The sequence below is a fragment of the Podarcis bocagei genome (genome assembly GCF_964188305.1).
Source record: "Podarcis bocagei genome assembly, chromosome: 2".
NCBI classification, from domain to species: domain Eukaryota; kingdom Metazoa; phylum Chordata; class Lepidosauria; order Squamata; family Lacertidae; genus Podarcis; species Podarcis bocagei.
The window spans coordinates 48,512,603-48,539,679 of record NC_138126.1 but is presented as its reverse complement, the minus strand read 5'-3'; the positions used below and the strand labels follow the sequence as shown (position 1 = coordinate 48,539,679).

General features: G+C 40.4%; 1 protein-coding gene across 17 annotated transcripts in view; it reads left to right on the top strand.

Annotated features, from left to right (window-relative positions):
* The first annotated feature begins 1,026 nt into the window (after window positions 1–1,026).
* The window catches only part of SLMAP (sarcolemma associated protein), an 89,288-nt gene continuing 63,237 nt past the window's right edge, over window positions 1,027–27,077 (top strand). For all 17 annotated transcript variants that reach the window (XM_081184064.1, XM_081184058.1, XM_081184065.1 and 14 more), the window contains exons 1-2: window positions 1,027–1,162; window positions 1,347–2,812. In XM_081184064.1, coding sequence (XP_081040190.1) covers window positions 2,615–2,812 — 198 coding nt within the window. In that variant the 5' untranslated portion in view covers window positions 1,027–1,162; window positions 1,347–2,614. The remainder of the gene's footprint in view (window positions 1,163–1,346; window positions 2,813–27,077) is intronic.

The window sequence follows — 27,077 nt, the reverse complement described above, 5'->3', positions numbered from 1 at the left end:
GAAAGTGCCACTGTCAATAGCTAGTTATCTTCCATCTTTGGGTTTGGGTTTCTTCAGTGTAACAGTTTGCCTCTGTCCTTTCTAATTTGATTGTTGATGTGTACAAGTGTACAAACAACAAGCCTGTGCACGCTTAGATTGGAGTCCATGCAAATGCGGTTTCTGAGTAAATCCTGTACATGTCCACTGAGAAAACAAGAATAACATTGAGTTCAATAGGCCTCAGTAGTGCTGCCAATCCAGGCCTCTGTCCCAGACGTTAAGTTCCCCATTCAGCAGGAGGGACCCCAAATGTGGCAGGGCTGGTTTCCAGAATTTGTAGTAAGTTTGTAGTAAATAACATTACCATCTAAAACAGGTGGGGGGGGGGAGGAGGAGGAGAAGAGAGTCCATTAAGTCCCGAGTCTAAAATTAGCTAACTGCACCACTGATGGGATTTGCTCCCAGGTGAGTGCCAGATTGCAGCCTTCGGCTCCTGCTGCACTAGATTTACCGGAATCGTAGCACCTGCTCTACATAATTTGTGGAGCCGCGATGATATGAAGCAAGGATATCTCCTTAAGTCCTATGGAGGTCGCCTGTCAGTTTCCCTTGCTCCTTCTTGCACTAACGCGTTCATTTCGACCTCCCACCCCCGGGGAAAAACAACAACCCTGTTTCAACCCCACCCGACCACGATCATATTGAATGCGATCTGCATTCCCTCCCCCACCACCACAAAAAGTAAAATCTGCAAAATTTAAATTGCAGCACTTTCTTCTTCGGTCTCTAAGGGGCTTTTACATCATCTTTCTTATTTATAAGATATATACAGTATAGAGAGAGAGAGCCACACAGGGTACCCGGAAGCGGATTCGCCAGGCCACGCTAGGTTAAGGGCAGCAAATGCCAGCCGAGCCAACGGCGGGGGCGGGGGAGGGAGGAGAGAGCGCAAAAAAAACCTTCACCTACTTCCGTGCGCATGTGCCACCTGACGGGCAAGCGCCTGCGTAGTAGCGGATGGGCGGCCGTCAGCCCTCGGTTTGGCCAGGCCCATCGCCGAGCGGCTCCTCCTCCCCCCTCCCAACTCCCTCCCCCCCTCCCCGGCAGCGCGGCTGCTGCTGCTGCTGCTACACCGGGTAGGTTTCCAGTCACTATGGCGGCTCCGTCTGCTGCTGGGAAGGTAAGAGTGGGTGGGGAGGGAGGGGCGCTGGGCGCCCTGCTCCGTCCGCAGCCGCCCCTTCCCGGCCGCCTTGCGTGCGCTTCTGCGGAGCCCCCGGGGCCGGGCGAGAGGCGTCGTCGTCGGGGTTTCGGGCCCCGCCTGAGCCCCCGAGGCTTCTTGACCGGGTTTGTTTTGATTTCCGCAGGTCGAGGGAAAGTTTTCGCTGCCGGCGGCCGCCTGAGAGAGAGAGAAGGAGGCGCCCCGCTCGGAAGGCGCCCCGGCCTCCAGGCCTCTCCGTCGGCGGGAACGGGGCGGCGAGCCCCGCCAGGGCAGGGCGGAAAGGCGCCTCTCTCCCCCCCCTCCCCTCCTCAGGAGAAGGGAAGGAGGGAGCGCGGTCCTCGCTCGCAGCAGCCACCTGCAGAGTCACGGAGGGAGCTGCCACCGGCCTTCGTCAGGCAGGCGCCACCTTCGCTGTCCGCAGCCTTTGCTCCGGGAGCCACCCTCCGCCAGTCCCGCCAGGCAGCATCCCGCCAACCCCGGGCTCCCTCCGCCGACGAGGCATCTGCATTGCTCGGGACCGTCGTCGGGGCGATCGCGGCACTTCTGGCTTCCGTCAGGCGTCCCCAACCTGCTGTCAGTTTATTCCCCCCCCCCTTCCCTCGAGAAGACCGCCCCGTGCAATGGCTGGCATGCATCTCCAGGTGTACTAAGCCCCGTATAGCTTCGTGGGGGAATAATAAAACTGCCACTTCCTGAATGATCAGATCGGTGGCTCAGTTGGCTCCCTGAAAGAAAGAAAAAATTCTAGTCTGGGCCTGTGCAATCTTGGTGAGGGGGGCGGGAGAGAGCCTACTCATTAGTTGGGCATCCTCCCACATTGCCGACTGTGAGTTGATGGGTGAAGAAGATGAACCGCAGACTTACTCCTGGATCAGCTGAACTGCCTTTGTTGCAAAGTCTTCCTGGTGGCTCTCCAGTTTTTGCTCCAGTCTTGTAAACCTCCAGTCTTCTATTTCCCACTCTCTGAATCTTCCATTGTTTCTCTATATTGAGGAAAATCTTGGGCAGTGTTTACGGAAGAGAGCAGAGCCAATTGCATCCCGAACAAGTATTTTGTGTGTGAGTCATCCACTTGGATCTATAGCCATCCCCACCTTAATTTAACAAGTTCTGTTTCATTTCTGAGTCTTCAGATGCTTGTTCATATTCTTGAGAGAGATGGATTGAAGTGGAACATCTTAGATTTACTACCGGCCTTATTAAAAGAAACAATGGGGCTTTTTTACTGGATTATTGCCAGCATTAGTTCACACACTGAAGGTATGAGTTGTTAGATCTCACTTGCAGGTAATGTTTGCCCTGCTTTAATGTAAAGTGCTGTGGAAATTTTGCTTATCAACTGTGGAGGGTGGCTTGGATCAAGAAGAGTTCCTCTTCTGCCCTGGTTGGTGTGGCACCACATATCTATCCTCAATGCCTTCAGCCTTGGCTATCTTCACTTGCCGCCCGAACTCTCACCCATTTCAAGAACGTCATGTCTACCTGGATGAACCTGTCAAAATTGGCCGCTCAGTGGCTCGATGTCGACCAGCTCAGAATAACGCTACCTTTGACTGTAAGGTTTTGTCTAGGAACCATGCACTTGTCTGGTTTGACCACAAGACAGGAAAGGTAAGGCAATCTATATTTCTAAGGAGAAGTATAATGAGCTTGATGTTTATTATTTTGATCAATGGTTGGTTGACTTTAGTAAGTCTTTGTAATTGACCTGAAATTGTACAGCAAAATGATTATTCAACCTGAGGCAAATTACACTCTTCTTTTCTTTTAGTTCAGCTGATGGAATATTGCATAAGGGGGTAGATTTTTGGCTACTATTTATATTTGTAGCACTCGTGCACAAAGTGTTTTAAAATAATTATTACACTTGTTCATCCAACATTCTTGAGAGATGTCATTGTACTGACATATAGTCAAAGCTGGGAAGTGGCTTCAGGATTCTTGCACTTCCACCCCAATTGTTAATGCTGATACCTTTGACCCTCAACACTGCTATAACACATATTTTGTGGTGTGCAAACAGCATATTCAGTAGTTTTTATTCCTACTCCTAAGTATTTATATCCTGGTTCAGTATGTCTTTTGAGTCTAGAACTATGGTGGAAATTGATTTCTGCCTCCAAATACCAAAACTCTTGTTGGTCCACTGGATGACAATGGTTTGAAATTCTGTGGTATTCTAGTTTGATAAGATCAAGTGGTACAGCTAATGTTGCAACTAGTTCTTGCTTGCCATGCCAGGGAGTGCAGTACTTAAGTGAAATAGTTGCTTTGTTTTTTTAGTGAAATAATTGTAGCTTTTAGTATTCTTGAATTGTAATTCAAACCTCAAACATTTTATGGGAACCAAAGGAGCATTAGAAAGTTGTTCTATATAGCAACTATCCCACCTCCAAAGTATGGTTATCTAAAGCGATGTGGCTGTATTTGGTTTCTGTGGTTTATTTGGTTTTTATGTATTCAGGCAAGAATATTTCAGCTTTAGTGATAGATAATTTTATTTTAAGCAGCTGATGCATAAATATGGGTAGAGCTTTCCTAGCTGTTGTGGTTTACCTTGGTACAGTATTGAACTGTACGATATTTCCTGACTGTGTATATGGATATATCAAGAGGAATTGGGGAATTGAGTTTTTTTAATACACAGATATTTTTTCTTTTTTGCAAGTAGGATGAAGTTGGTACATATACACTACATGTCATCTTATCCTCTACTAGGTATTTCCAATGAGGACATCTGCTGCTTAAACGTTTAGAGGCTTTGTAGTGCCTGATTTTGTCCAGCAGGGACTGAACTGGAAACTCAAATCAGTGTTTTATGCTAAGAAAGGAATTTAAAGTTGGGATAGTTTAAGTGACTTCGGTTTAACTAGTGCTTTCAATAACTATATAAAAAAAATGTTTTGCTATGTTCTCATGTGTCTACTCTTTGTAAGTCTTTATCACCTGCTGTTTATGTTATCTATATTTAGTATTTATGTTTTGCTGAAGACTACTCTACTAATTAATATATTAGCAAAATTACCAGCTGGCTGCTTAATTTGGCACAGCATGGGTGCATTAAGAATGTTTGTTCAAAGTCTTACTATATTTTGTAGTGAAACACGATGGGACAAGTCAAAAGGAGAGTTTCATAAGTTGAAGCGTGAATTAAAGAACATTAACATAGTGTAGCACTTTTATGTGGAAAGGAAAATAAACCATTTCAAAATGCATTGCCTGGCATTCATTCTCATAACAGTGTAACAGCCTGGTTTATTGCTTTGCAGAAGTCTTCAACCTTGAAAGATAGTTTTCCTTGCTTGAGGGAGTAGACTGAAATGGTCTAAAGTATTTTGTCAGCCTTCTGACTGGTATATTCCATACTATTATTTTCAGAATATTTCCAGGTCCTTTTAAGAATACTTATTGTTAACTATTATTGTTTTATAAGTTATCTGCCAAGAGATATCAATGACAGGCCAGCTGTAACAAAATTAGAAAATTGAGCCAAAGATTTCAGTCTTTACTTGCTAATTTTTAGCTTTTGGCAACTTGTGGCAACACATATTTTTAAAATGTGTTTTAACTGGGTATGTATGATTGCATATAGCTATGCCTTTGAATGTTGGCATTATTGGTGAGATTTATTGTTGTTTAATAAGGATACAGGCTTAAGGTGGTTACTACAATCTTTCAACTTAATATTCTGGAGTTATCACTTACCCTCTGCTTTACTTGTCTGAGCAGTTGCTTCTTATCCTACAAATGGAGATGGGATAGAGCTATACATACATTCTTCATGGCACTGCTGCATTTAACATACTGCAGCATTATGCCCACATGGTTCTCTTTCATCCTTTCAGTCTAAGAGCTAGTAGCAGATGGGAGGTGGTGGTGGTGGTTATTTTATATACTGCCCTTCATCACAAGATCTCAGGGTGGTTCACAGGATAAAAATACAAGGTAAAAACACAAACATATACAGTGGTACCTCAGGTTACATATGCTTCAGGTTACAGACTCCGCTAACCCAGAAATAGTACCTCGGGTTAAGAACTTTGCTTCAGGATGAGAACAGAAATCATGCTCCGGCGGTGCGGCAGCAGCAGGAGGCCCCTTTAGCTAAAGTGGTGCTTCAAGTTAAGAACAGTTTCAGGTTAAGAACGGACCTCTGGAACGAATTAAGTATGTAACCTGAGGTACCACTGTAGTTAAAACAAAAACAACAAAATAATAACTTTTAAAATACATTTAAAAGGCTGTAGAATATTAATCAACCAAAGGTCTGGTTGAAGAGGAACATTTTTGTCCAATGCCTAAATATAAATAGGGAAGATGCCAGACAAACCTTCCTGGGGAGAGCATTGCACAAATGGGGGGGGGGCACTGCAGAAAAGGCCCGCTCTCATGTTGCCACCCTCCGGATCTCACATGAAGGAGACACATGAAGAAGGGCCTCAGATGATGAACACAGATGTTCAGATTGGTTTATATGGGGAGAGGCAGTCTTTGATTAGATAAGGTTAGATAAGGGAGAACAATAGAGCAACATGTAGAGTTGCTGGAACATTGACCTATCTTTAAACAGAGCTGCCTGGGCTAAACTATTAGTTGAGCCTGCAGGTAAGAGGGGATTCAGAGCTGCTCAACTGGACCTGAAGAGCTGCTCAGACTTAGGAGCCAGCCCATGTCAGCAGTATCACAGGGCCACTTCAAACCCTATGAGTCCTGTTCTATCATGCCTTTGGAGTTGGTAGAAGAAGAGAAGAAGAAGAGTTTGGATTTGATATCCCGCCTTTCACTCCCTTTAAGGAGTCTCAAAGCGGCTAACATTCTCCTGTCCCTTCCTCCCCCACAACAAACACTCTGTGAGGTGAGTGGGGCTGAGAGACTTCAAAGAAGTGTGACTGGGCCAGGGTCACCCAGCAGCTGCATGTGGAGGAGCGGAGACGCGAACCCAGTTCCCCAGATTACGAGACTACCGCTCTTAACCACTACACCACACTGGCTCTCTGGTACCCACAGTTCTGAAACTGAAAGATAGCAGAGGCTAGGCTAGTATTCCCTTCCTCAGGCATAGTGGTTTAAAGCATAAGGTGCCTGGGTTCCATTGCCAGGCCCCTCCATGCAAGACCCCTAATTCCTCACATGGGTAGTGGATTTGTCTTCCATGGCAATTACGACTTTGTCTTGCGTTTATTAGAAGCTGCTTGCTTAGAGGCAATTGGGAACTTGGCCTTGCTTGGTAGGTCTACCACACAAGGAATCTGGCCTTGGCTAAGTTGTTCAGAAAAGTTGTATGCGTTTATAAAACCTATGCATTCAGCTTGACTGTCTTAGTAGTTGGAATATACACTTAGGGGCAAACTTGCTGTGGGTAAGCAGGCAACTTTTGATTCCCAGATGTTTGACTTTCAGAAAAAACTTGCCCAGCTAGATTTCATTTGTGGTTGGGAGTCTGTGGGATGTTTTGGCTCCTGCTGGCCCTTGTGGTTGATGAGACTACGATAGGTTATACAATGTGTACGTTTTGTTGTGGACTAGGGCTGTAAGGGGGAGGATGATTCTTATACCTGGCTCTCAGTTACTCTTGCTGAACTTCTGTTTATGTGCTGCAGTGTCCATCATAGAATGAAGAAAGAATAAAGAGCATATAGAAAAGTTTAATACAGATTGCATACCTGTAGCAGGTGACCTTTAGCCAGCTGCTCATGACCATGATTGTGGTGATCCTGAAATGTCACTTGTCCTGTAATGTCACTTGTTGTGTTTCCCAACTTAAGCATAGTAAATTAACACTGAGCATTGCTCAGTTCTGTGTCAGCTGATGAAGGGCAAACCCATGTGTAGTAAAATATGTGATATGAAAATTCATAACGACAAAATTTTGAAAAGTTGAAGTTGTCTGTATTAAAGGAAACAACTAGCGTGAAACATAATAAAGATATTTATATCAAAGAGAACTTTATAACTAGTTCTTAAAAACAACAGACTAATATCCTCCAGTGCAAAAAGTTAGTAAAATAATTCATGTTTCTGTTCTAGTCAGCTTTTGTCGCATCAGAAGCAGGGAAGGAACAGTGAAATATAGAATCTGAAGTTGATAGAATTCCTTGGGTTAATGAAGTTAAGAGTTTTGATAATATGAAGAATTCTTTTTTTTTAATATTTATTAAAGGTTTTAAACAATTTAAACAATACAGCAAACTTCCCATTTACAATCCAAAAAGAAAAAAAAGAAAAACACCATGAGCCAAAGAAAGACAAAAAAGGCATACAAAGCGTACAGAAAAAAACAATAAAAAATACATAAAAAACATAAAAAGAAGAAATGATTCAGTTTCTAAAATATTGTTTCCATAACCCTCTTTCATGACTCCCTCACATCTCCCTTTTCTGTGTTCCTGTTTATAAAATCATGTTCAGCAATACTTCACCTTCTCTCAAAATTTGTTTTAAATTGTACATTTCAGCTATTATGTCTCCAGTTTTACCCTTTGTTATCAAGTGTTTAAATATCTAAGCTTGACATAATATTATTATTATTTCAAATTTCATCTTTGTTCTTATAATTCAGTTCTTTTCGTACTCCTTTCCGCTAGATTGCTAATGCCATGTTGTCTTTATATCCTGCATCATTCTAGCATTCATACAATTTACAATACTTTTGCAAATAGTCCTTAAATTTCTTCCAGTCCTCTTCCACTGTCTCTTCTCCCAGGTCTCGGATTCTGCCAGTGATCATATGAAGAATTCTTGTGTGTTTAGGCATTTCCCCCTCCAGACATTGAACCTGTTCAGTTTGAAGACACCAAACAAGACGCTGGTTTATAATTTACTGAGAGAACACCCAGTTGGAATGAAACTGACACTTTTTGCTTGTGTGGTTTATGCAATGAAGAGGGAATTGTGCCTGTAACCTTAAACTAAAATAAACTTCACTGTTAAAATACTTTATTTAAGAAACTGGAAGAGAGTAGATGCCAGCAGTTAATAGCTGAGGGATGTTACTGCCTACTGATCAGGATTTTCCTGCAGTGATACCAAATGTAGCCACTACTGCAGAGCTAATACTGTAATTGTTGGAGCTGATCCAGTACAGTCACACGGCCTTGGTTCTGAACTTGAACCGCTTCAGTACTTAAAATTAAATTTAACCAAACCTCAAAATGTTACCTTATGACTTTTGACTTGGGTTTCAAATGGGCAATTTCCCCCTATTAACTTCAATTTGAAGGCCATCATTTGCTAGCATACAAGTGAAGTGTAAGTTAGGAAAGACAAATGGAACCTGCAGCAAAATGTTGCAGCAGGGTCCTCTGTTCAGGGTTCAGAACTAGCCATGGCTGCTTCCTGTGCATTCCATTCTATTCCCATTTCTGAATATTTCTTTCAACAGTTACTGGTACAGTGGTACCTCGGGTTAAGAACTTAATTTGTTCTGGAGGTCCGTTCTTAACCTGAAACTGTTCTTAACCCGAAGCACCGCTTTAGCTAATGGGGCCTCCCACTGCTGCCGCTGCGCTGCTGCTACACAATTTCTGTTCTCATCCTGAAACAAAGTTCTTAACCCAAGCTGCTATTTCTGGGTTAGTGGAATCTGTAACCTGAAGCGTCTGGAACCCGAGGTACCACTGTACTTAGTATTTTATGGCTACTGAGCATGCTCAATTCTCCTTGAGCATTTTGAGTTTGTTTGTTTGTTTGTTTGTTTAGTTTTGTTCCTATTAAGGTTTTTCCTATAGGCTTCTTCTTCAGCAAACCTCAGGGTTCTCCTAAGCATTCTGATACTTCTCTCCTGTTTCTTAGCAGCCCGTTTTGATTACGTAGTTGTTGGCACTCAGCACCTGAGTTTGCTGTTGGAGTAACTGAGGACATTGTTTTCAGTCAATCAAAGTCAGACAGATTCTAGAGCTCCAATGAGCAAATATATTGGCAAGGAAAATATATCAGTAACTGATAGTTATGCTGCATAACAAAGTATAGCAATTTAATTCCATATATATGCTTAACTGCAGCACAACTAATAGATTGATATACATACATGTTCTTTCACCTGAAATACAGCTTACGCGTTGCTTCCTTTAACTCTCACATACTATACTTGCAGACTTGCAATCTGGCATTTCTGGGTCTTTTGGTACTTCTTGTTTTAATATGACTCTAAAAGCTAAACCCCTCTGCTACTGGTGTATAAGTATGGTGTAAAATTGCAGATTCATCATAAATTAACCTGATAACAGGTTTCATAACTCTTAAATTGTTACTGGCCCTCTCTCAAATGGTAGATCGACTAAGGTTGCTTGGGGTGAAGGCTCACAAAGCATTTTATCCCTCTGTCCATGGATTGATGCACCGTTTTCTTCCTTAATATAAGCAGTTGTTTTTAGCACTTAATCTTCTTCCTTCAGGTCAGGAACCTCAGGCACCAATTCCTCTTGGGTCATCAAATGACAGGAAGGTAGATGTGTAGGATTGAAAGGGTTCTGCTTCAGGATTTAAACTGAGGCTTAATATCCAAGTAGTAATGGTGGTAAACTATCAGTTAGCTCAGTTCATCTTAATCAGAAACAGTTTTTTCTTAGTGGAGTAGCTGTGGAGTTCCTGGAGAGTCTACAGGTAAGTTGGTTGACATGACGTTGGAAGATATTTGTCATTGTGTCTGCCTTGCATCTTTGCACAATTATGGTTGCCCTGGGTGGTTTAAAGAGGTTGGCCAATAAGTTGTTTTGGGGGGTAGTAAATTATTCCTATGAAATATTTTCACAGGACCACACGCACCTTTAGGTACCACCTTGTATATCAGTCGTTCAAGAACTTTCTCTGAATCAGATATGGCTCAGATTTCTATTGGGCAACTATTTTTGTACTTTTCAGGCATTCCTAAATTATGGAGGACAATCTGGTCTCCTGTCTGTCCCAGTGTTGAACCTGCTGATCATATCCAAGTTTGTTGTGGATGCTAAATTGACTTGCTGTTTTAGAGGCTAACTGATAGGCCTCTTCCAGTGTTCTTTCATCAGTGCAGAATATTTAAAATCTGCAGACTCCATAGGGCAGCAAGCAGCTTCTCCAAACACAAAGGTAGCCCAGATATAGTAAGGGGAAAGTCCTGTGGCATAATTCATTGTACAATTGAATGCATGCATAAGGTGTTGACGCCATTTTCCCTTTCTTGTGGATTCTAATAAACCAAGCATATCAAGTAAAATTTTATTGAACCTCTTAGGTTGATGGGCCTTTTGCACATGGTAAGGAGTGTTGTTGGATTTAGAAGAGGCAGAGGAACCAGAGACCAAATTGCAAACATGCGCTGGATTATGGAGAAAGCTAGAGAGTTCCAGAAAGACATCTACTTCTGCTTCATTGACTATGCAAAAGCCTTTGACTGTGTCGACCACAGCAAACTATGGCAAGTTCTTAAAGAAATGGGAGTGCCTGATCACCTCATCTGTCTCCTGAGAAATCTCTATGTGGGACAAGAAGCTACAGTTAGAACTGGATATGGAACAACTGATTGGTTCAAAATTGGGAAAGGAGTACGACAAGGCTGTATTTTGTCTCCCTGCTTATTTAATTTATATGCAGAATACATAATGCGAAAGGCTGGGCTGGATGCATCCCAAGCTGGAATTAAGATTGCTGGAAGAAATATCAACAACCTCAGATATGCAGATGACACAACCTTGATGGCAGAAAGTGAGGAGGAATTAAAGAACCTTTTAATGAGGGTGAAAGAGGAGAGCGCAAAATACGGTCTGAAGCTCAACATCAAAAAAACGAAGATCATGGCCACTGGTCCCATCACCTCCTGGCAAATAGAAGGGGAAGAAATGGAGGTAGTGAGAGATTTTACTTTCTTGGGCTCCATGATCACTGCAGATGGTGACAGCAGCCACGAAATTAAAAGACGCCTGCTTCTTGGGAGAAGGGCAATGACAGGCCTAGACAGCATCTTGAGAAGTAGAGATGTCACCTTGCCAACAAAGGTCCGTATAGTTAAAGCCATGGTTTTCCCAGTAGTGATGTATGGAAGTGAGAGCTGGACCATAAAGAAGGCTGATCGCCGAAGAATTGATGCTTTTGAATTATGGTGCTGGAGAAGACTCTTGAGAGTCCCATGGACTGCAAGAAGATCAAACGCATCCATTCTTAAGGAAATCAGCCCTGAGTGCTCACTGGAAGGACAGATCGTGAAGCTGAGGCTCCAGTACTTTGGCCACCTCATGAGAAGAGAAGACTCCCTGGAGAAGACACTGATGCTGGGAAAGATGGAGGGCACAAGGAGAAGGGGGCGACAGAGGACAAGATGGTTGGATAGTGTTTTCGAGGTTACCAGCATGGGTTTGACCAAACTGCGGGAGGTAGTGGAGGACAGGGGTGCCTGGCGTGTTCTGGTCCATGGGGTCACGAAGAGTCGGACACGACTAAACGACTAAACAACAACAACAACAAGGAGTGTTGTATGACTTCCTAATACCTGCAAGGCTTGCAGGAATTTGGAAGTCACACAACATCCTTTACCATGTGCAAAAGGACCCTCAACCTCATCTGACTGAATACATTTTGAGCAATCAATAATAAGCCAAGACTCTCTCGCATAGCATCTCTGCTGCAGGACTGCCATGTTGGTCCTTGGCTAGACCAAGGTCCCTGTCTGGCCATAGTGAGAAAAGTGATCTTTCATTGCAAGGATACTGTATTGCTAACATTTTGCTGTCAGTCTCAAGTCCATACAGGCTTCACTCCAAGAGTGCTTCTGTAGTTCTATAACAGGCTTCCTCAACCTCGGCCCTCCAGATGTTTTTGGCCTACAACTCCCATGATCCCTAGCTAGCATGACCAGTGGTCAGGGGTGATGGGAATTGTAGTCTCAAAACATCTGGAGGGCCGAGGTTGAGGAAACCTGTTATATAAGGAAGGTTAGCTGCTCAGTGAGGGAAGTTCTTTTCTGGCTACATCTAGCACAGTTCTTGCAGTACTGTTCTATGTCTTTGGCCATCCTAGGACCATAGTGAGGGAAAATAGCATACTTGTTCTTTGTGACTAGCCAGGCTCCATGGCAGCCAATTTGTTGTAGCTCCCATACCAATTTCTCACATTTCCAAATGTGCCCATGGTTTCAAGTGGTTAGTTTTATAGCACAGGTAGTTTAGCTAGATCTGTGAAGATCTAGTTATTCCCTCTAGCAGGAGATGACACAGTTAGGTGTTCAGGGATGATTGGAGTTGGAGAGCAGCAACATGTGGAGTGCCAAAGGTTCTGCAGCCCTGATCTAACACAATGACTACATTTTAGACATCATGATAAACCTTGATTTATTGTGGTGCAAAGGAGCAGAAGAGGATTGTGAAACTGACTTATTTCAACAAAAAGTGGTTAAGATTAACTATGTTCAGGGGTTGAACATAACACTAAAGTGCAGTTAATAAAAAATGGAAGTGAACACTTCCAATTTCTGACTGAGCCAGAGGAAAGCTGGTGACAGTAGCCTGAGGTTCACTGCAGCTCATTCTCATAGCAATGAAACAGTTTTTATTTCCTTCATTCTTGTTAGTATAAGAAAAATGAAACAGGCCAACTGTTGTGGGTTGACAGTTCTCTGGCTGATAGCTAGTTTCTCTGGTTTACCTTCAGATCGTATAAATATTTAACCTTTTACAGAAGGTTGTATTTGATAGGTAGTTTCTTCTACAACAAAATTACTGATTGACAGTTTGTATTCAAAAGTTCATATTCAGCTGTAACATAAATGATTAGAAGAATTAGGCAAAAACATTGCTTCTTCGAGGCTCCCACATTGGGACTACTGAATTCCATGTCACCATCTCCATACTTTAGACACAATACATTAGGAAGATGTCCTTTCACTTTAGCCTTGCTCAGACAATGGATTAATGTTAAATGAATCATCCTCAGACGTTAGAGCAGGAGTAGTCAACATAGTGCCCTATAGATGTTGTTGGATTCCAACTCCCATCAGTCCCATCCAGCATGGCAAGTTGTCAAGAATGATGGAAGTTATAATCCCAACAATTGGAGGGTCCCATATTGGCTATCCTGGCTTAAGGGAACAAACCAGCTTCAAATGATGGTTTAGAAGGTTGGCTTCTTTTACAAAGCCATAGTTTTATGATTAAGTACAGCTTAGGGTTTATATGAACTAATTAATTGTGGTTAATTAAAAATGAAAATGGATGTTTCTGATCTCAGAGCCTGAGGATCATGCACACAATGCTAAGGCAGTCAATTGTATACTTCTGTTTTTTTTAATATCACACCTAACTTCACTCTTAGGGTATCATATTAAAATTGAAGCTGATATTGTATACACGTTTATGATTTTCTTTAGTACTGTTTATTAGACACAAGTGAGTTACTGTCTTCCGTAATTTGAACATGTGATTGTTCTAGAGAAACTGGCTTAGAAATCCAGGTGTTAAAAGAAAGAAAAAGCCATTAAATATCTCACAAATTAAATGTTGATTATGTTTGAAGTGAATCATTTATTGACATAAATATTTGGTAGAGAAAAGTGAGCAGAAGAGTACACACAGATATTTGGATATTCTCAGTGTATACTTGAGTCTCTTAAGGCCTGGTTCAGCCACATGAAGGTTTGTGTAGCATTGCTGCCTAATTGCAGGGTGGCAAATTTGCCCCATTGCCCCACCATTTTACCAGATATTGGAAGTGGTTCTTTGTTAATTACTATGACTCATTTGGGATGAGCACAGAATGTAAAAGAGGTATAATTTAATTAGTTCTTAAGCTAATCATAATATACGTGGGGGTGGCATTTTGGGAAGGACAGCTATAAACTGGGTCAGATTCAGCACCAAGGAAAGAATATGTAGAAAACATTGATATACCCAGTTTGTAAGTGCCTTTTGAAACTGAAACCATGGAGCAGAAGGGAAATCTCCGTTTCTTTGACTGTCGGGAGTGCTAAAACATTATATTTTCAACACAGTGGAAAACAGCAGTAAAGAATTAGCTCAGTCTGTTTCCTGCTGTTACCATTTCAGAATGTACCTATTTGATGTTGTTAAACATCCATAGGATTGTAGAGATGTAAGTACAGGGGACTTCTCACTAAATAGCAATCTATCCAGGTTGTATCCATTGAATGAACTACGTACAGGCCTGAGTTTTCAACTAAACGCTTTTAAAGCTTTTTGTCATCCAATAAAAGAACATGCTAATTTTATTATTTGCTTTATTGTCAGCTTCTTTGGAGCCATTTAACTGAAGGATTGTATGCAAATGTACAAACAGGCAGTGGCAAGCTGGGCAGTGAGCAAAGCTGCCTTGGAGACAGGAAGGGGTCCCTGGTCATGCTGCCTGCTCTGTCGCTGGGCCTGCTGGCACCATTGCCTTCTGCAGGGCTTCCCCCCTTGGTGAAGCCCACCCAAAGTGTCCCATGGCTGGTGGAAACAAGCATACACCACTAGAACAAGAAACACTCAGTCTCTCTGCTGGGGACAGTAGGCAGGCCTGGCTTGTGGCTGAGGGTCAGTTTTTTTAAAATCTCCATGCTTATCCCAGGACAAAGCAGATTTCCTATGCGGTGATGAATGCATTGTCTGAAGTTCTTCACTCAGTGTTTATTCATCCCATGCCACTGAAGATATTTTTACACACACTTAGATTCTTTTTGATATCCACAGTGGTTTTATTGTTAAATTGAGATTGGCAAGAAACAACCAAACAAGGTTGGTTTTTTTGTGTTAGAAGGTATTGCCCCCCCCCCCACTTTGTGATCCCTTTTGGGGGCGGGGAGCAGAAAGAAAGAGAGAGAAATGAGATGATGGTAGAAAGGGATAACAAAGGGGTGGCCCTGTCAATGTTTAATTGCCCCCTGGCCACTGCTTGTGGGTGGCCCTACACTTGTGGGTGGGTTCTACACTTCTCTTTCAATGTAAAAACTTTTGTCAGTATCGGTATAAAAACATTCATGCCATAGGCTACTTGCAGTGTTTGTGACTGCTGTAAAAAGAATTGCTAAACACACAATAGGGTTGTTATGCGAAGATAAAAGTTCACCAGTTTGGTGTATTTCTCTTTGTTTCAGTGTTGAGATTAAAAATAAACCAGACTTTCACCCTCGTAGCACAGGTGTAGCAGTTACCTAAAGGCTGTGCCAATAATTCTTCACTGGGGTTGGGGCAAACTGGCTTTCAATCCAGGAGGTCTGCATTCTTATATGAAAGTGCTTTCAATATCCATGACAAAGACATGACTCATAGAAAAGAACAAACTGTGTGTGTGTGTTGGGGGGGTATTTATGTATTGCTTTTCAAGCAGACCTCAAAAAAAGTAATAAGTTTATTACAACAATAAGCATTGATTTTAAAAAGTAGTAAAATAAAAGAGACACCCTGTTTAGAAGAAGTTATTACTTCTATTATCTAGTTACATAATCCTGAATCCATGGGATTAAAAGAAGATGCATTCCTGGCTCCAATCTTGACAGTACAAACTGATAAAAGTCTTGTAGAGTGGGATCCAATGTAATCGTTCAGGGAATGGAATTCATTTGTTTCCTTCTATAAGCAGAAGATCCTTTCATTGATGGAGTGACTGTTGGATCACACTCATTTATCTTGACTACTATGAATACCTAGGGAATGATCAGGTATAGTTCCAAGTTGATAAAACACTTAGGAAGCAGCTGAGCTCCAGTTTCCCTTTCCGATTCATGGATAAGGCTGTGTTTAATCTCTTAGTCAAAAAGGCTCCTCTTTGTAGAAAAGCAGCAAATAGGTGTTGGTCCAGTTGTATTTATGAGACACTGCCTTTTCAATTGCAATTTCCTCTAAAATTAAAGAGGCAATTTTGTATATGTGGTGGAATTAAAATGTGTCCACCATGTTGGTGGTAATGTTACAATATACAAGGTTAATTCTATCATATGATAGCCCCCATGGGGTTATATCCAGATTTTGAGCACAGAGCGGCCAAACAATTAACAAAATAACTTTATAATTGTTAATCCTGTGTTGGTGTCTTTACTATGCTTTTTCCTTAACAGTTGAAAAGCTTATTGCACGAAAGAGATGTCACTCATAACTACTGGAAATTGCCAATGGAAAGCTTGTGACCCATTTGCTTAAACTCTTGGCACCACCATATTTGGGAACCTGCTTTCATGGAAAAGTTAACACACCAGATAAGATTGTCGAAAGGCTTGTCTGATACTTTCCAAATAAAATATTTGTTTGTTTTTGTAAATGGAAACCCTATTGCAGTGTAAATCTTGGGGACTGACCTGATTACTGTAGATCATGATTTGCCCTAAGACTGTCATTGTTTAGAAGAGGGGTGGCTAAGCTGTGGCTCTTCAGATGTGCTGAAATACAGGTCTCCTCAATCCCAGCTAGCATGGGGCAATGATCAGGGATGGTATGTGTTGTAGTTGCTGATTGATCACATTTAATAATGACTTCTGGGAAAGTAAAGTTCTACTTAACTATGAACTTTTATTCTAGATTGTGGCAATTTTTAATTTTGCTTGCTTTTACTCCTTGAATCAATGCATCAATGAATCAATGAGTCACAGGGATCTCCTGCTGTTTCTTTCTTTTCACTTGTACATAGCGAGTCTTCTCAAGGGGCAATGGTTTTGTTGAATGACGTCTGCTGGTGTTTCATTGACAACTTGGATTTTGCCCTTTAAAATATTTGAAGCTGTATTGACATTTGTAAGTTTACCTCCATAGATTCTACCTTCTTTTTCACTGCTTGATTTGTAAATCAATTATTTTATTGAAATCCTTGACAGTGGGAAGCCTTTTGCCTTGTTTGGAAACTTGGCAACTGCAGCAGTGAATGGCATCTTACTGTTGACCAGTTAATTAAAAACCATTCATTATAAAATGCATTATAAACATTTGAATAAGTGTGATTTTAGAGGATAAAATCAGTTGGATGGAGGGGTCACAGCGAAGGTGTTGATGTCAAGCATCAGTTGAGAGAGAGCCTTAATGTTAAGATAACAGGTAGCTTTTAAATACAGCAGAGTGGCTGTAGTTGTAATCTGAAGACTGTGCATAGTGATTGGCACATGCATAGGGAATTTTCACTTCTTTCTTTGAAGTGCTCCTGAGACTATCCTTGAAGGCTTCTCCAAAGCATTACCCAATAATAGAATAATAGAACTTCTACCAGGAAGAAAACCCAGACAGCATTTGGTAAACACAACAAATCTGCATTCTGTGATTGGCATTTGGAATGCAGACATTTGGAATGCTCACCCGTGTTATATGGCACATAATATGCTATATACTGTGTATATTGCAGTGAATATATTATAATGTCTGCAACTTCAACTTCTATGCACATCTCTTCTACAGTAGTATGCTGGAAGAGAACAGAAGAGTTTTTCTCTTGATCTTGCTTAACATTTTGTTGTTTGTTCCATTTCTGATCCAACAAGCTGCATGATGTATTTTCTCAGCAGCGATTCTGTTGGTGGTCCTAGGTGGTGCATTTTTTTCAGGAAAAAAGGCATCTCAGTTCCTTTGCCAGAAATTACACATACTGAACACCATTTTGCAGTCTGAAATGAACTCTTTTTTTTTTAATGCATCTCCAGTTTTCCTTCCTTGTTTTAGTGGATCAGTTTTCCCTATGTGTAGGATATTGCCTTGGAGCTCCTTAACTTTTCTAACATGATAAAGATTCATAGTTCTGTTTATGTTGAGGATGGAAATGTATTGATCATTATAACAGGTATTCTTGGAATTATAATGGGACCTTGAGGTCTAACTGAAAATACTGTATTTACTCAAGTCTAATGTGCCATCGAATTTAATGTGCACTTCAATTTTCAGAACCTTGAAACCAAAAAAAGTATTTACTGGCAAATGTAAATGTGCCTTCGAATCTAATGTGCACCTTAATTTTCACAACATAATTTGGCCAAAAAAGGTGAGCATTAGAATCAAATAAATACAATATTAATTTACACCCTTTTGTGTCCTGCTTTTCCTTGAAGGAGTTGAGGGCAGCATATATGGAATTAGATATTATTTTTAAAACAGCTATGTAGGATTGTGTAGGTTTCAAGCCATGAATGATTTGCCCAAGGCTGCACAGCAGACTTTGTGGCTGATCAGATATTGATTTTCCCGTGATCAATTGGGGCATCTCATTGTTTGGCTGGTATCCTCTCAGCTTTTTTAGAGGTCTTAATTCCTCTCTATTATCTCATGATGCAGCATAGTTTTAAAGCCATAGTTGTCGAACAGTTTTGCTTTCCAGTCCCATCCGATTCAATCCAATGCCCTCTGCCATCCTAGACGGATGATATAACAGGGTACCATACGGAGACAGACTCTGTATATGTAGGCAAGCACAGGTGGAAGACATCTTGCACTATTTACTATGTTGTCCACTATACATGGGACCCAGGAGGCAATTTCTCACCACCCGTACATGAAAGATGTCTTCCCCAGCAGAGAAGGTCCTATGGCTTCTTAGCGATGTAAACACTTCAGTGACTCATAAAGTCGCCCTTTTTGCTTTGGTGGCCAAAAAGATCAGAAAGAAGACCCAGTGAACTGCAAGGGAGCCACAGATACCTAAATAGAGACCATTGTTTGTGGCGCGACACCCCTTTTGCTTGTATTAATTTTTTATTCAGATTTGTCATGACCAATGGATAGTACAATAAAGTTATTTGGATCGGACTGCATTTCTTGAATTTGAATGCCAATTTTTCCAATCTCCTGTCTCAGCTTAGCTTTTCCAAGACAATTTTGACACTGCATATTGTCAGTTTGTTGCCTGTGTTATTTTTGTGGTGTCTTTGCTTCTATAGAAATGCTTCCTCGTGGTCAGCTTCCTGTATCTCAATTAGTGTTTGAAAGCGTCAATCACACTGTCATCTGGATTTATGGTGGGTACATCTCTCACATATGTGAATAGCTTTGATGGAAATCATACAAGAAATCCACGTGATTTAAACTTTCACATATTACCAGTGGCTAGTTTTAGATATAACACTAAAACATGGTTTATTTAGCTTGCTCTGTCCAGCTAGTTTGTGTCTGAATGTTCCCCAGCTAGCTTGCTATGGTAAGCCTGCAAAGCTTTTTACTAGCCATGCTGGTTGCAGAAAAATGGAAGGCCAGGTAAACGTCAGGATATGTTGTGTGCCTTCAGGAGACTTCACTTGGATCTTTCTTTGCAAAAGCTCACTTCTACAAAGTCTGAGAATCTCTTGCTTACACAATTGTAATTGAAGGAGTTGTTGCACATACTTGGTTGCACAGCGTTTAAAAAAAATGCACCATCACTTCCTCATTTTAACTCAACACTTGCTAAACACCTAACAAGTTTAGGTGCATAAGTAGCAGAGTTCCATCTTCATATGGAAAATTTTGAGAGTTCAGACTTCATTGTTCAGGTAAAGTCTTTTTTTGAAAAGCATTTAAGAACATTTGTCTGCAAAAAATTAAGTAGGAAATGTGTGTGTTTGTGTGTGTGGTGCAATTTGGTTTCTGGGGGTGCTATCTCAAGCTGTAGAAAAATTGTATTTCTTAATTTAATGAGAAATGTGGTTGACAGCACAATTGTATGCATGTTCTGTTTTCTCAGCAGTAAGTCCCACTGTGTGTGTCTAGCTGCTTATTATTATTATTAAATTTGATTGATCACCTTCTAAACCACCATTTCAAGGCGATTTACGTATTATTACTATTATTATATATTTATCCCTGGTGGGACTCAATTAAAATAAACAGTAAAAAAGTAAAAACAACCAGGTAAATGTGCATAGAACTGCATCCTAAGTGACACTGCTGACAAAAGACTGTCCCTCTATAAAGAAAGCAGGCTAGCTGATCTCTAAAGGAGCATTCTTTTACTATTGTTACGATACTTAAGAGACTGTCTTTGAAATGTGTATATATATATTTTTACCAAGCTTCAAACCTTGTTCAGTAGTAATATAACTGTTTAACAGTAAATACACATGTCTTTTCTAATTATACTTTCATAATAAGTAACACAAATGGTGGGGCCCAGTTTTAAATTTTATTTAGCTTTTCTGTTATGAATTGCATACTGTCTAAGGAAATTGTTTTCACAAGTACAGTATATGATTTGTTTTAAAACAAAAATGTATCTGATTAGTTTATAAAGTTATTGAAAAGATTTTATGTCTTAAAGTAAACATCAGAAGTACTTCAAAAAAGTAAGTTTAAAATTTAGTATTCAAAATGAGTCAAGAGTTACAAAATGCTTTTGCTCCATCTAAAAATAAGTTGTACTTGTGCTATAATTCCTTAGCTGTCTCCGCTTTGGTGACAGGTATAATTTGCATACATTATGATTGAGAATTTGCTTGAAATCTGAATAGCTTTGAAAGAGCACTAGCATGAACTAGTGAAAAAAAGGGAAGAGATGATTCCAATTTATCCATTTTTGGGGGGGAGGAATGAGAGAACAAATTGGTTATTGAATTAGGGATATTGGGTATTATCTAACACTGTAGTTCTGCTGGCTCAGTGGACTTCTCTGCATACAACAGAGCTTCTTCTTCTCCTGTTCCCTCCAGCCCCTTGTACACCCTCAAAATCAGCATTAGAGGGTTGGGGGATCCCAAGATTTGATTTTTGGGACATGCAGGGAAGGAAATGAAAGTCCCATTCCACCTGCAGAGGATTTGATGCAATCCATTGTGTAGTTGATTATCACTCTCATTAATAAAGATGATGGCCAGTGTTCAATACTGTTACTTCACAGGAACGTGTGTCTGTGTATGATGCCAACTAATTGCAAACTAAGCCTAGAGGCTGGTATTGCTTGCATATAAATTTATTTTGTATTGCAAATTGTATTTCCATTTTGGCTTTGTTCTTTTTGGAGCGTTAGATAAGAATAATGTGATTAGTGCCTGCAACATAGCTTTGCCAATTCCTGAAGCTTTCAAATAATTTTATTATTTGTACCCAAAAAAAACTATGTAATAACCATGAGAGCTATATCCAATGACTGGCAATTTTTATTTTATTTTAGAGGGTAAATCTAAATTCTAGATTTTCTTCAAAGATGTGCTTTTCGTTGTTCAAAACCTGCTGAAAAATTGCATTGCAACTTTTAAGAGAATTCATATCTGATTGAAGACACTGGCTAGTAATTTCATTATTTATAAAAGAATTTCAACCATTCAGGAATGAGCAGTCCTGAATCATTTTGATCTGTATTTGTTTGAAGTAATACTTCTTAATGGGATATACTAAGGTGGCTGAGATGCAATGCTAAACTGTGGTTTGACACTCTGTGAATGAGCCCTGTGCTTGCACTTTCCCATTTCTTCTTCCCTGCTGCTCTAGTTTGCCCACATACCAGGATTGTAAACCTGCAGCTTGTGAACTACCTTTGCAGGCAAACTGTGGTTTGTATATACCAGGTGTGCCCAAACTTTTTCCCAAGAGGGCCAGATTTGATGAAGTGAACATGCATGAGGGCTGACCAAAGTTGTTGAGTTTTTTGGGGATTTCCCCCCAGAGTTGTTGATCTTTGGGGGCCAGATTGGGCCCCCAAAATGGACTTTGGACATGCCTGGTATATAACATATAAAAACCATATTCCTGGTTCAGCTGTAATGACAAACTGTAGTTTTCCTTCTAATTCAGAAGTGAATTGAGAGCATGAAGTGTGTAAGCACAGGGTTCATCTATGTAATAAATCTAAACCAACAATGAATAATTCTGTGCATTGTTAATAAAATCAGTATCATCAGTGATCCCATTAGTGCTTGAAGCCCTAAATGACAAGCACAGGTATCAGAAAGGCCATTGCCTTCTGAACAGACCCTCTTCAGTCTGAAGATGGTAGTTTCACTGCTTTTGGAGGTTTTGAGGGTGGCACCCCAGAAGACAGCATTCTCTGCTGCAACCTCTGAGCTGTGGAATTCCTTTTTCACAGAGGTGTGCCTGGCACTTGCGTTATGTAGTTTTCATTATCTAGTGAACACATTATCTAGTGTACACACCTCTCTACCCTAGCCTCTGAGATCTGAGATATACATTTTAGGAGTTTGTCTGTTCTGCTGATTGTAACTTGGTGAGGGATAGATAAGAAAAATAATAATAAACATAATAATAAAACGGACATGGGAGTGCGGTGATTATTCAAATTTCCATCAGCCCTTTCCAGCAGGAATGATGGGAACTGTAGTAAGCTTGTTTTAAAAAATACATTACCATACAGTATTTCTTCATGATCTGATATCTTTTTGGGCAGTGTTTGAAAACTTCCTTGCTATAAATTTTGATTGACTTCTTAAATAGGTGTAGTTGCATGAACCTGGAATACATCCATGTAAGAGGTCAATGAATCATTTAAGGTGACAATGGACTAAATGATAAAATAATTTAAAAAATCAATTTTAAGTATCTAAGAAATGTAGTTTCTCTTTGCTTTCAATCATATTGGCCTAAGGTTTTCCTTTCCTTTAATGAATTTTGCTTTAATGAATAAACATTGAATTAGTCCAATTCTCCCCACTGAGTGAATTAGCCCCAGGCACTAAGATTCAGAGATGTTTCCTGTTGAACTTCTCTGAACTTTTGACTCATGGTGGGTGCAGCATTTCGTGCAAATGGCCAAATATCTTCAAATTACTCCCACAAAATTAAACTTGAAAATCTGCAGAGTTAATTTTATTTGATGTGCTGCAGCACCAGATTATACAGTTTGTGTTGCATCTAACTAAATTCTACTTGGAGTAGGCCCGCTGAAATTAATGCATCTAAGTTAGTCGTGTCCATTAATTTCAGTGAGTCTGCTTGTGAGTATGACGTAACACTGGATACAACCCACAAGTGTAATTTGAAAGATCTATGGGCAGAGCTGGTCAAAGGTTAGTTTCTATGGAGTCCCACTGAGAATGACAGAGCTATGGCATTAGAATGTTTAAAACGGTGTTTAAAACAAAATAACTAAATAATGTGTCTGGATAGGCTTCCTGAAACAGAAACATCTAAAAGTAACAGATATGCAAGAAGTAAACCACCAACCATACTACAAGGTATAAAACATCACAGAAGGACCAGGGAAATAGGAAAGTTCTCAAATTTAATGCTGGAAGCACAATATGGACACCACAAAGCTTTCTAGGGAGAGCATTCCATAACCAGGAAGGCAGCACCAGAAAGGCCCCTTCTCTCATGGTCATACTCTGGAATACTGAATGAAGGAGCATGAGGAAGTGCCTCTGCTGGTAACCTTAATGTATGGGTAGGTGCATTTATTTAGGTAGTGAAGTTCTAAAAGCAGTGGCGGGGTCAAAAAGCAGGTGAAATTACCTGTGGTTCATAATTATGGTAATTTTAGGTGGAACTAACAGATGACTACTTGAATTTTTGCAGGCGTTTTGAAGTACTGTACATGAAATTGCTCACACATACAGTGAAACTTAACCATTTTTATTACCCATTTATCAAAATGAAAGGGTTGAGCATGTGCTTAAAGTTGTCCATAGTAGTAGATTGGCTCAAAAAGTGCATAAGTTGCCAGATGTATATCCATTCAGTATGTGTGAACACGACATAAGGTAGAACTGACTGTGGAGGTGACAGTTTTCTTCAAGTTTGTCACAGTGTAGTTTACAAAAAAAAACAAAACAAAAAAAACCAAGGCAGTATGAAGCAAAAAACACAACAAGCAAAAGCAAAATAAAGCATCATGGAATGTAGTTGATTTTGTCCAGACTCTGGGTGACTGTTGCGAATACAGGATTCTTTTATGTATACAATGAAACAATTCATATAAGTGAACAAAACCCCTATTTTTATCACCTTAGAACATTTTCTTTATGTTCTAACATCTCTAACTCTTATAAAAAATAAAATGATTGGAGGAATTCACTGTAGTGCTAAGCAGATTGCTCCATCTGTGCCCTGAGCCAACTTTGGGGGAGGCAGGGGTGGAACGCAGAAGGAAGAGAGGGTATCGTTAGTTGAATCCTTCCTACTAGCTTGCATTGTTAGTGGAGCAAGAAGAAAAAAGATTGTCTTTCTAATTTTAGAAGATATGAGGATGATGTGATTTTTTTTTTGGTCTAGAGCAACTGTAATGAATTTGAAGCACTTACGTAAGCATGTAAAATATAGATTATAAGGAAACTGTTCTAAGGAGATGTAGAATTTGTGTAAGGTGGCCCAACAGACTGGGATCAGGAATTGACTACAAGGACAATTCAATTTATGAGCTGAATGTGCCTGCAGAGATATTATTTAAAATTTCCTTATGTTCTGTCAAAATTCTATCAAACTAGAGGCTGTGGCACCAAGGGTATGTACCACCATACAAAGTGGATGCAGTAGCAGGACTCTGTGTGAGAGAGAAAGAAAGAAAGAAAGAAAGAAAGAAAGAAAGGGAATATGAAGCAAAATAAATGAAGAATGTGACATTTTTAAGAGAGAAGTGTTTACTGAACCGGCTAAACATAAAGCTACTTATTTTAAGAAGGCTAGGGATGGCATTAACAGATTACGTACTGAGCTATGTAAGGCACAAGCAAATGAGATGCTGCAATGTATATTTGGTACCTAAAGGCAGATCAATATTAACAAAGACTCGGCTGTTTCATTTAATAAATCTGTTAGGTTATTTTTTAGATTATGGGCATGCATCCTTCTATCCACCCTCACATCCCCCCAAAAATATTGTATTCTTGGGCTCTTGCTTGGATTCATTGTGCATCACACATCCATATGGGTAGTTGAAACAGATAAGCAGCAATATTGCAAATTTTTAGGAAAGGTTTTCCACAAGACAAGGGCGGATATCCTTTCAGCTTCATGTGCTTGATGACATTGTGGTGGTTTGGGCTTCATGACAGTGGTATTTTGATGATCCTCTGTATCACGAATGTCCCATAATAGTCTTTGTATTAAATTAGGAGCTAAAACAAAGTCTTAGTTGCTTGCCATGCATCCTTCACTGCATCCAGATTTGTCTCTGTATAGTAAAGCTGTAGTGAAGCAGGGTAACAATACAAGTGTTTTTAAAACCTGTACTGTATGTGGTAAAAGTTGGTTACTGCCATTCTATTTTTAAGTTTATTTCTTGGTCACATGTACAACAAATTTTCAAGGGGGAAAAATCTTCAATGTAACAGCTATAAATACAGTGAGAAAATGTCTATAGCTGGCCTAGATAAAAGCATTTAGTTAGCTATAGACATCTGTTGCTTTCACTTTTCAGGGAACAAAGGACAGTTTTAAATGTTCTGCAAAGGAGAACCAGTGGCTGACATAAGACTTTCCTTGGTTATTAGATAGATAGGCAAACTCGGCCTTCTAGATGTTTTGGGACTACAACTCCCATCATCCCTAGCTAACAGGACCGGTGGTCAGGGAGTTGTAGTCACAAAACTTATGGAGGGCCGAGTTTGCCTATGCCTGAGATAGATAAAGCTATATATAATTTATATAGCTGTATGGTACACCAACTAAGAACACATACTCAGCTGTACCTTCCTGCTTGGCTTATGCAAGAGACAGAATGAAATAGAACCTAATATAGACTTTTTCGCATGTTCAGGATACAAGGGGCTTCATAATGGTTTTGGCTAAGTAATTATTAGAGATGTGAATAATCTTACTACTTACTACACATTGTATGAGGTGGTTCTCATAACAAGGACAGTCTAATCCTATATATCCCTTCCTGCTTACTGAGGCTGTTGGGGGAAGTCCCTCTTTGCTGTGCTCTATATGGTTCATAGCCACCAGGAGCCATGTGTTCAGTGTTGTGGACCCAATTTTATGGAACTCCCTTCCAGTGAGATCATAGCGACCCCCTCACTGTTGAATTTATGGTGCCTACTGACAATTTTTTATTTCAGCAGGCATTTTAATTGACGTCTCATTTCATAGTTTTGATTGATTTTTACATTTTCTGTTTTGTATTTTTTTTTTGTAAGCTGCTTAGAAACTATGATAGTTAAGTTCTATATAAATTGCTATAATAAATAAACACTGTAGGTCAAACTGTGCCACAGCAAGATAGCACCAGGGGGTGGGCTGCCAATGAGAAGCATCAGCTGTTTTGTTCCACCTTGGTCTCTTTTACTGCTGCGCCATGCTGAGCTAAACCAAGGTGTGGCCACTGTGACCTCATACCAGTATTATTGTAAAGCACTCTGTGTGGGGATTCCCTTGTTTAAGGCAAACTTTTCCCTGAACATGAACTTCTGATCTTATTGTTTTAACAGTTTTTAAAACTTTTTCATTGTCATGCTTTTTAACTGCCTTGATTCATTGTATATTTTGATTAAGGATGCCTTAATGCTTCATATGTTTTATTTCTTTCATAAAATTTATACACTGCTTGATTGTGTATTAAAAAACCAACCCTCAAAGCGGTTTACAAAGAGATAAATTTACAAGACATTAAAACATACAATAATTAAAAATACTAACACATTAAAATTCACATCAGCATTTCTAAGCATCTAGGCTTGGTGCACATAGAAAGAAAGAAAGAAATGTATTTTTAAAATTAGTCTCTCTTATCCTATCAAGCGGGACGCGGGTGGCGCTGTGGGTAAAACCTCAGTGCCTAGGACTTGCCGATCGTATGGTTGGCGGTTCGAATCCCCGCGGCGGGGTGAGCTCCCGTCTTTCGGTCCCAGCTCCTGCCCACCTAGCAGTTCGAAAGCACCCCTAAGTGCAAGTAGATAAATAGGGACCACTTTATAGTGGGAAGGTAAACGGCGTTTCCGTGTGCTGTGCTGGTGCTGGCTCGTCAGAGCAGCTTCGTCATGCTGGCCACGTGACCCGGAAGTGTCTCCGAACAGCGCTGGCCCCTGGCCTCTTAAGTGAGATGGGCACACAACCCTAGAGTCGGACACGACTGGCCCGTACGGGCAGGG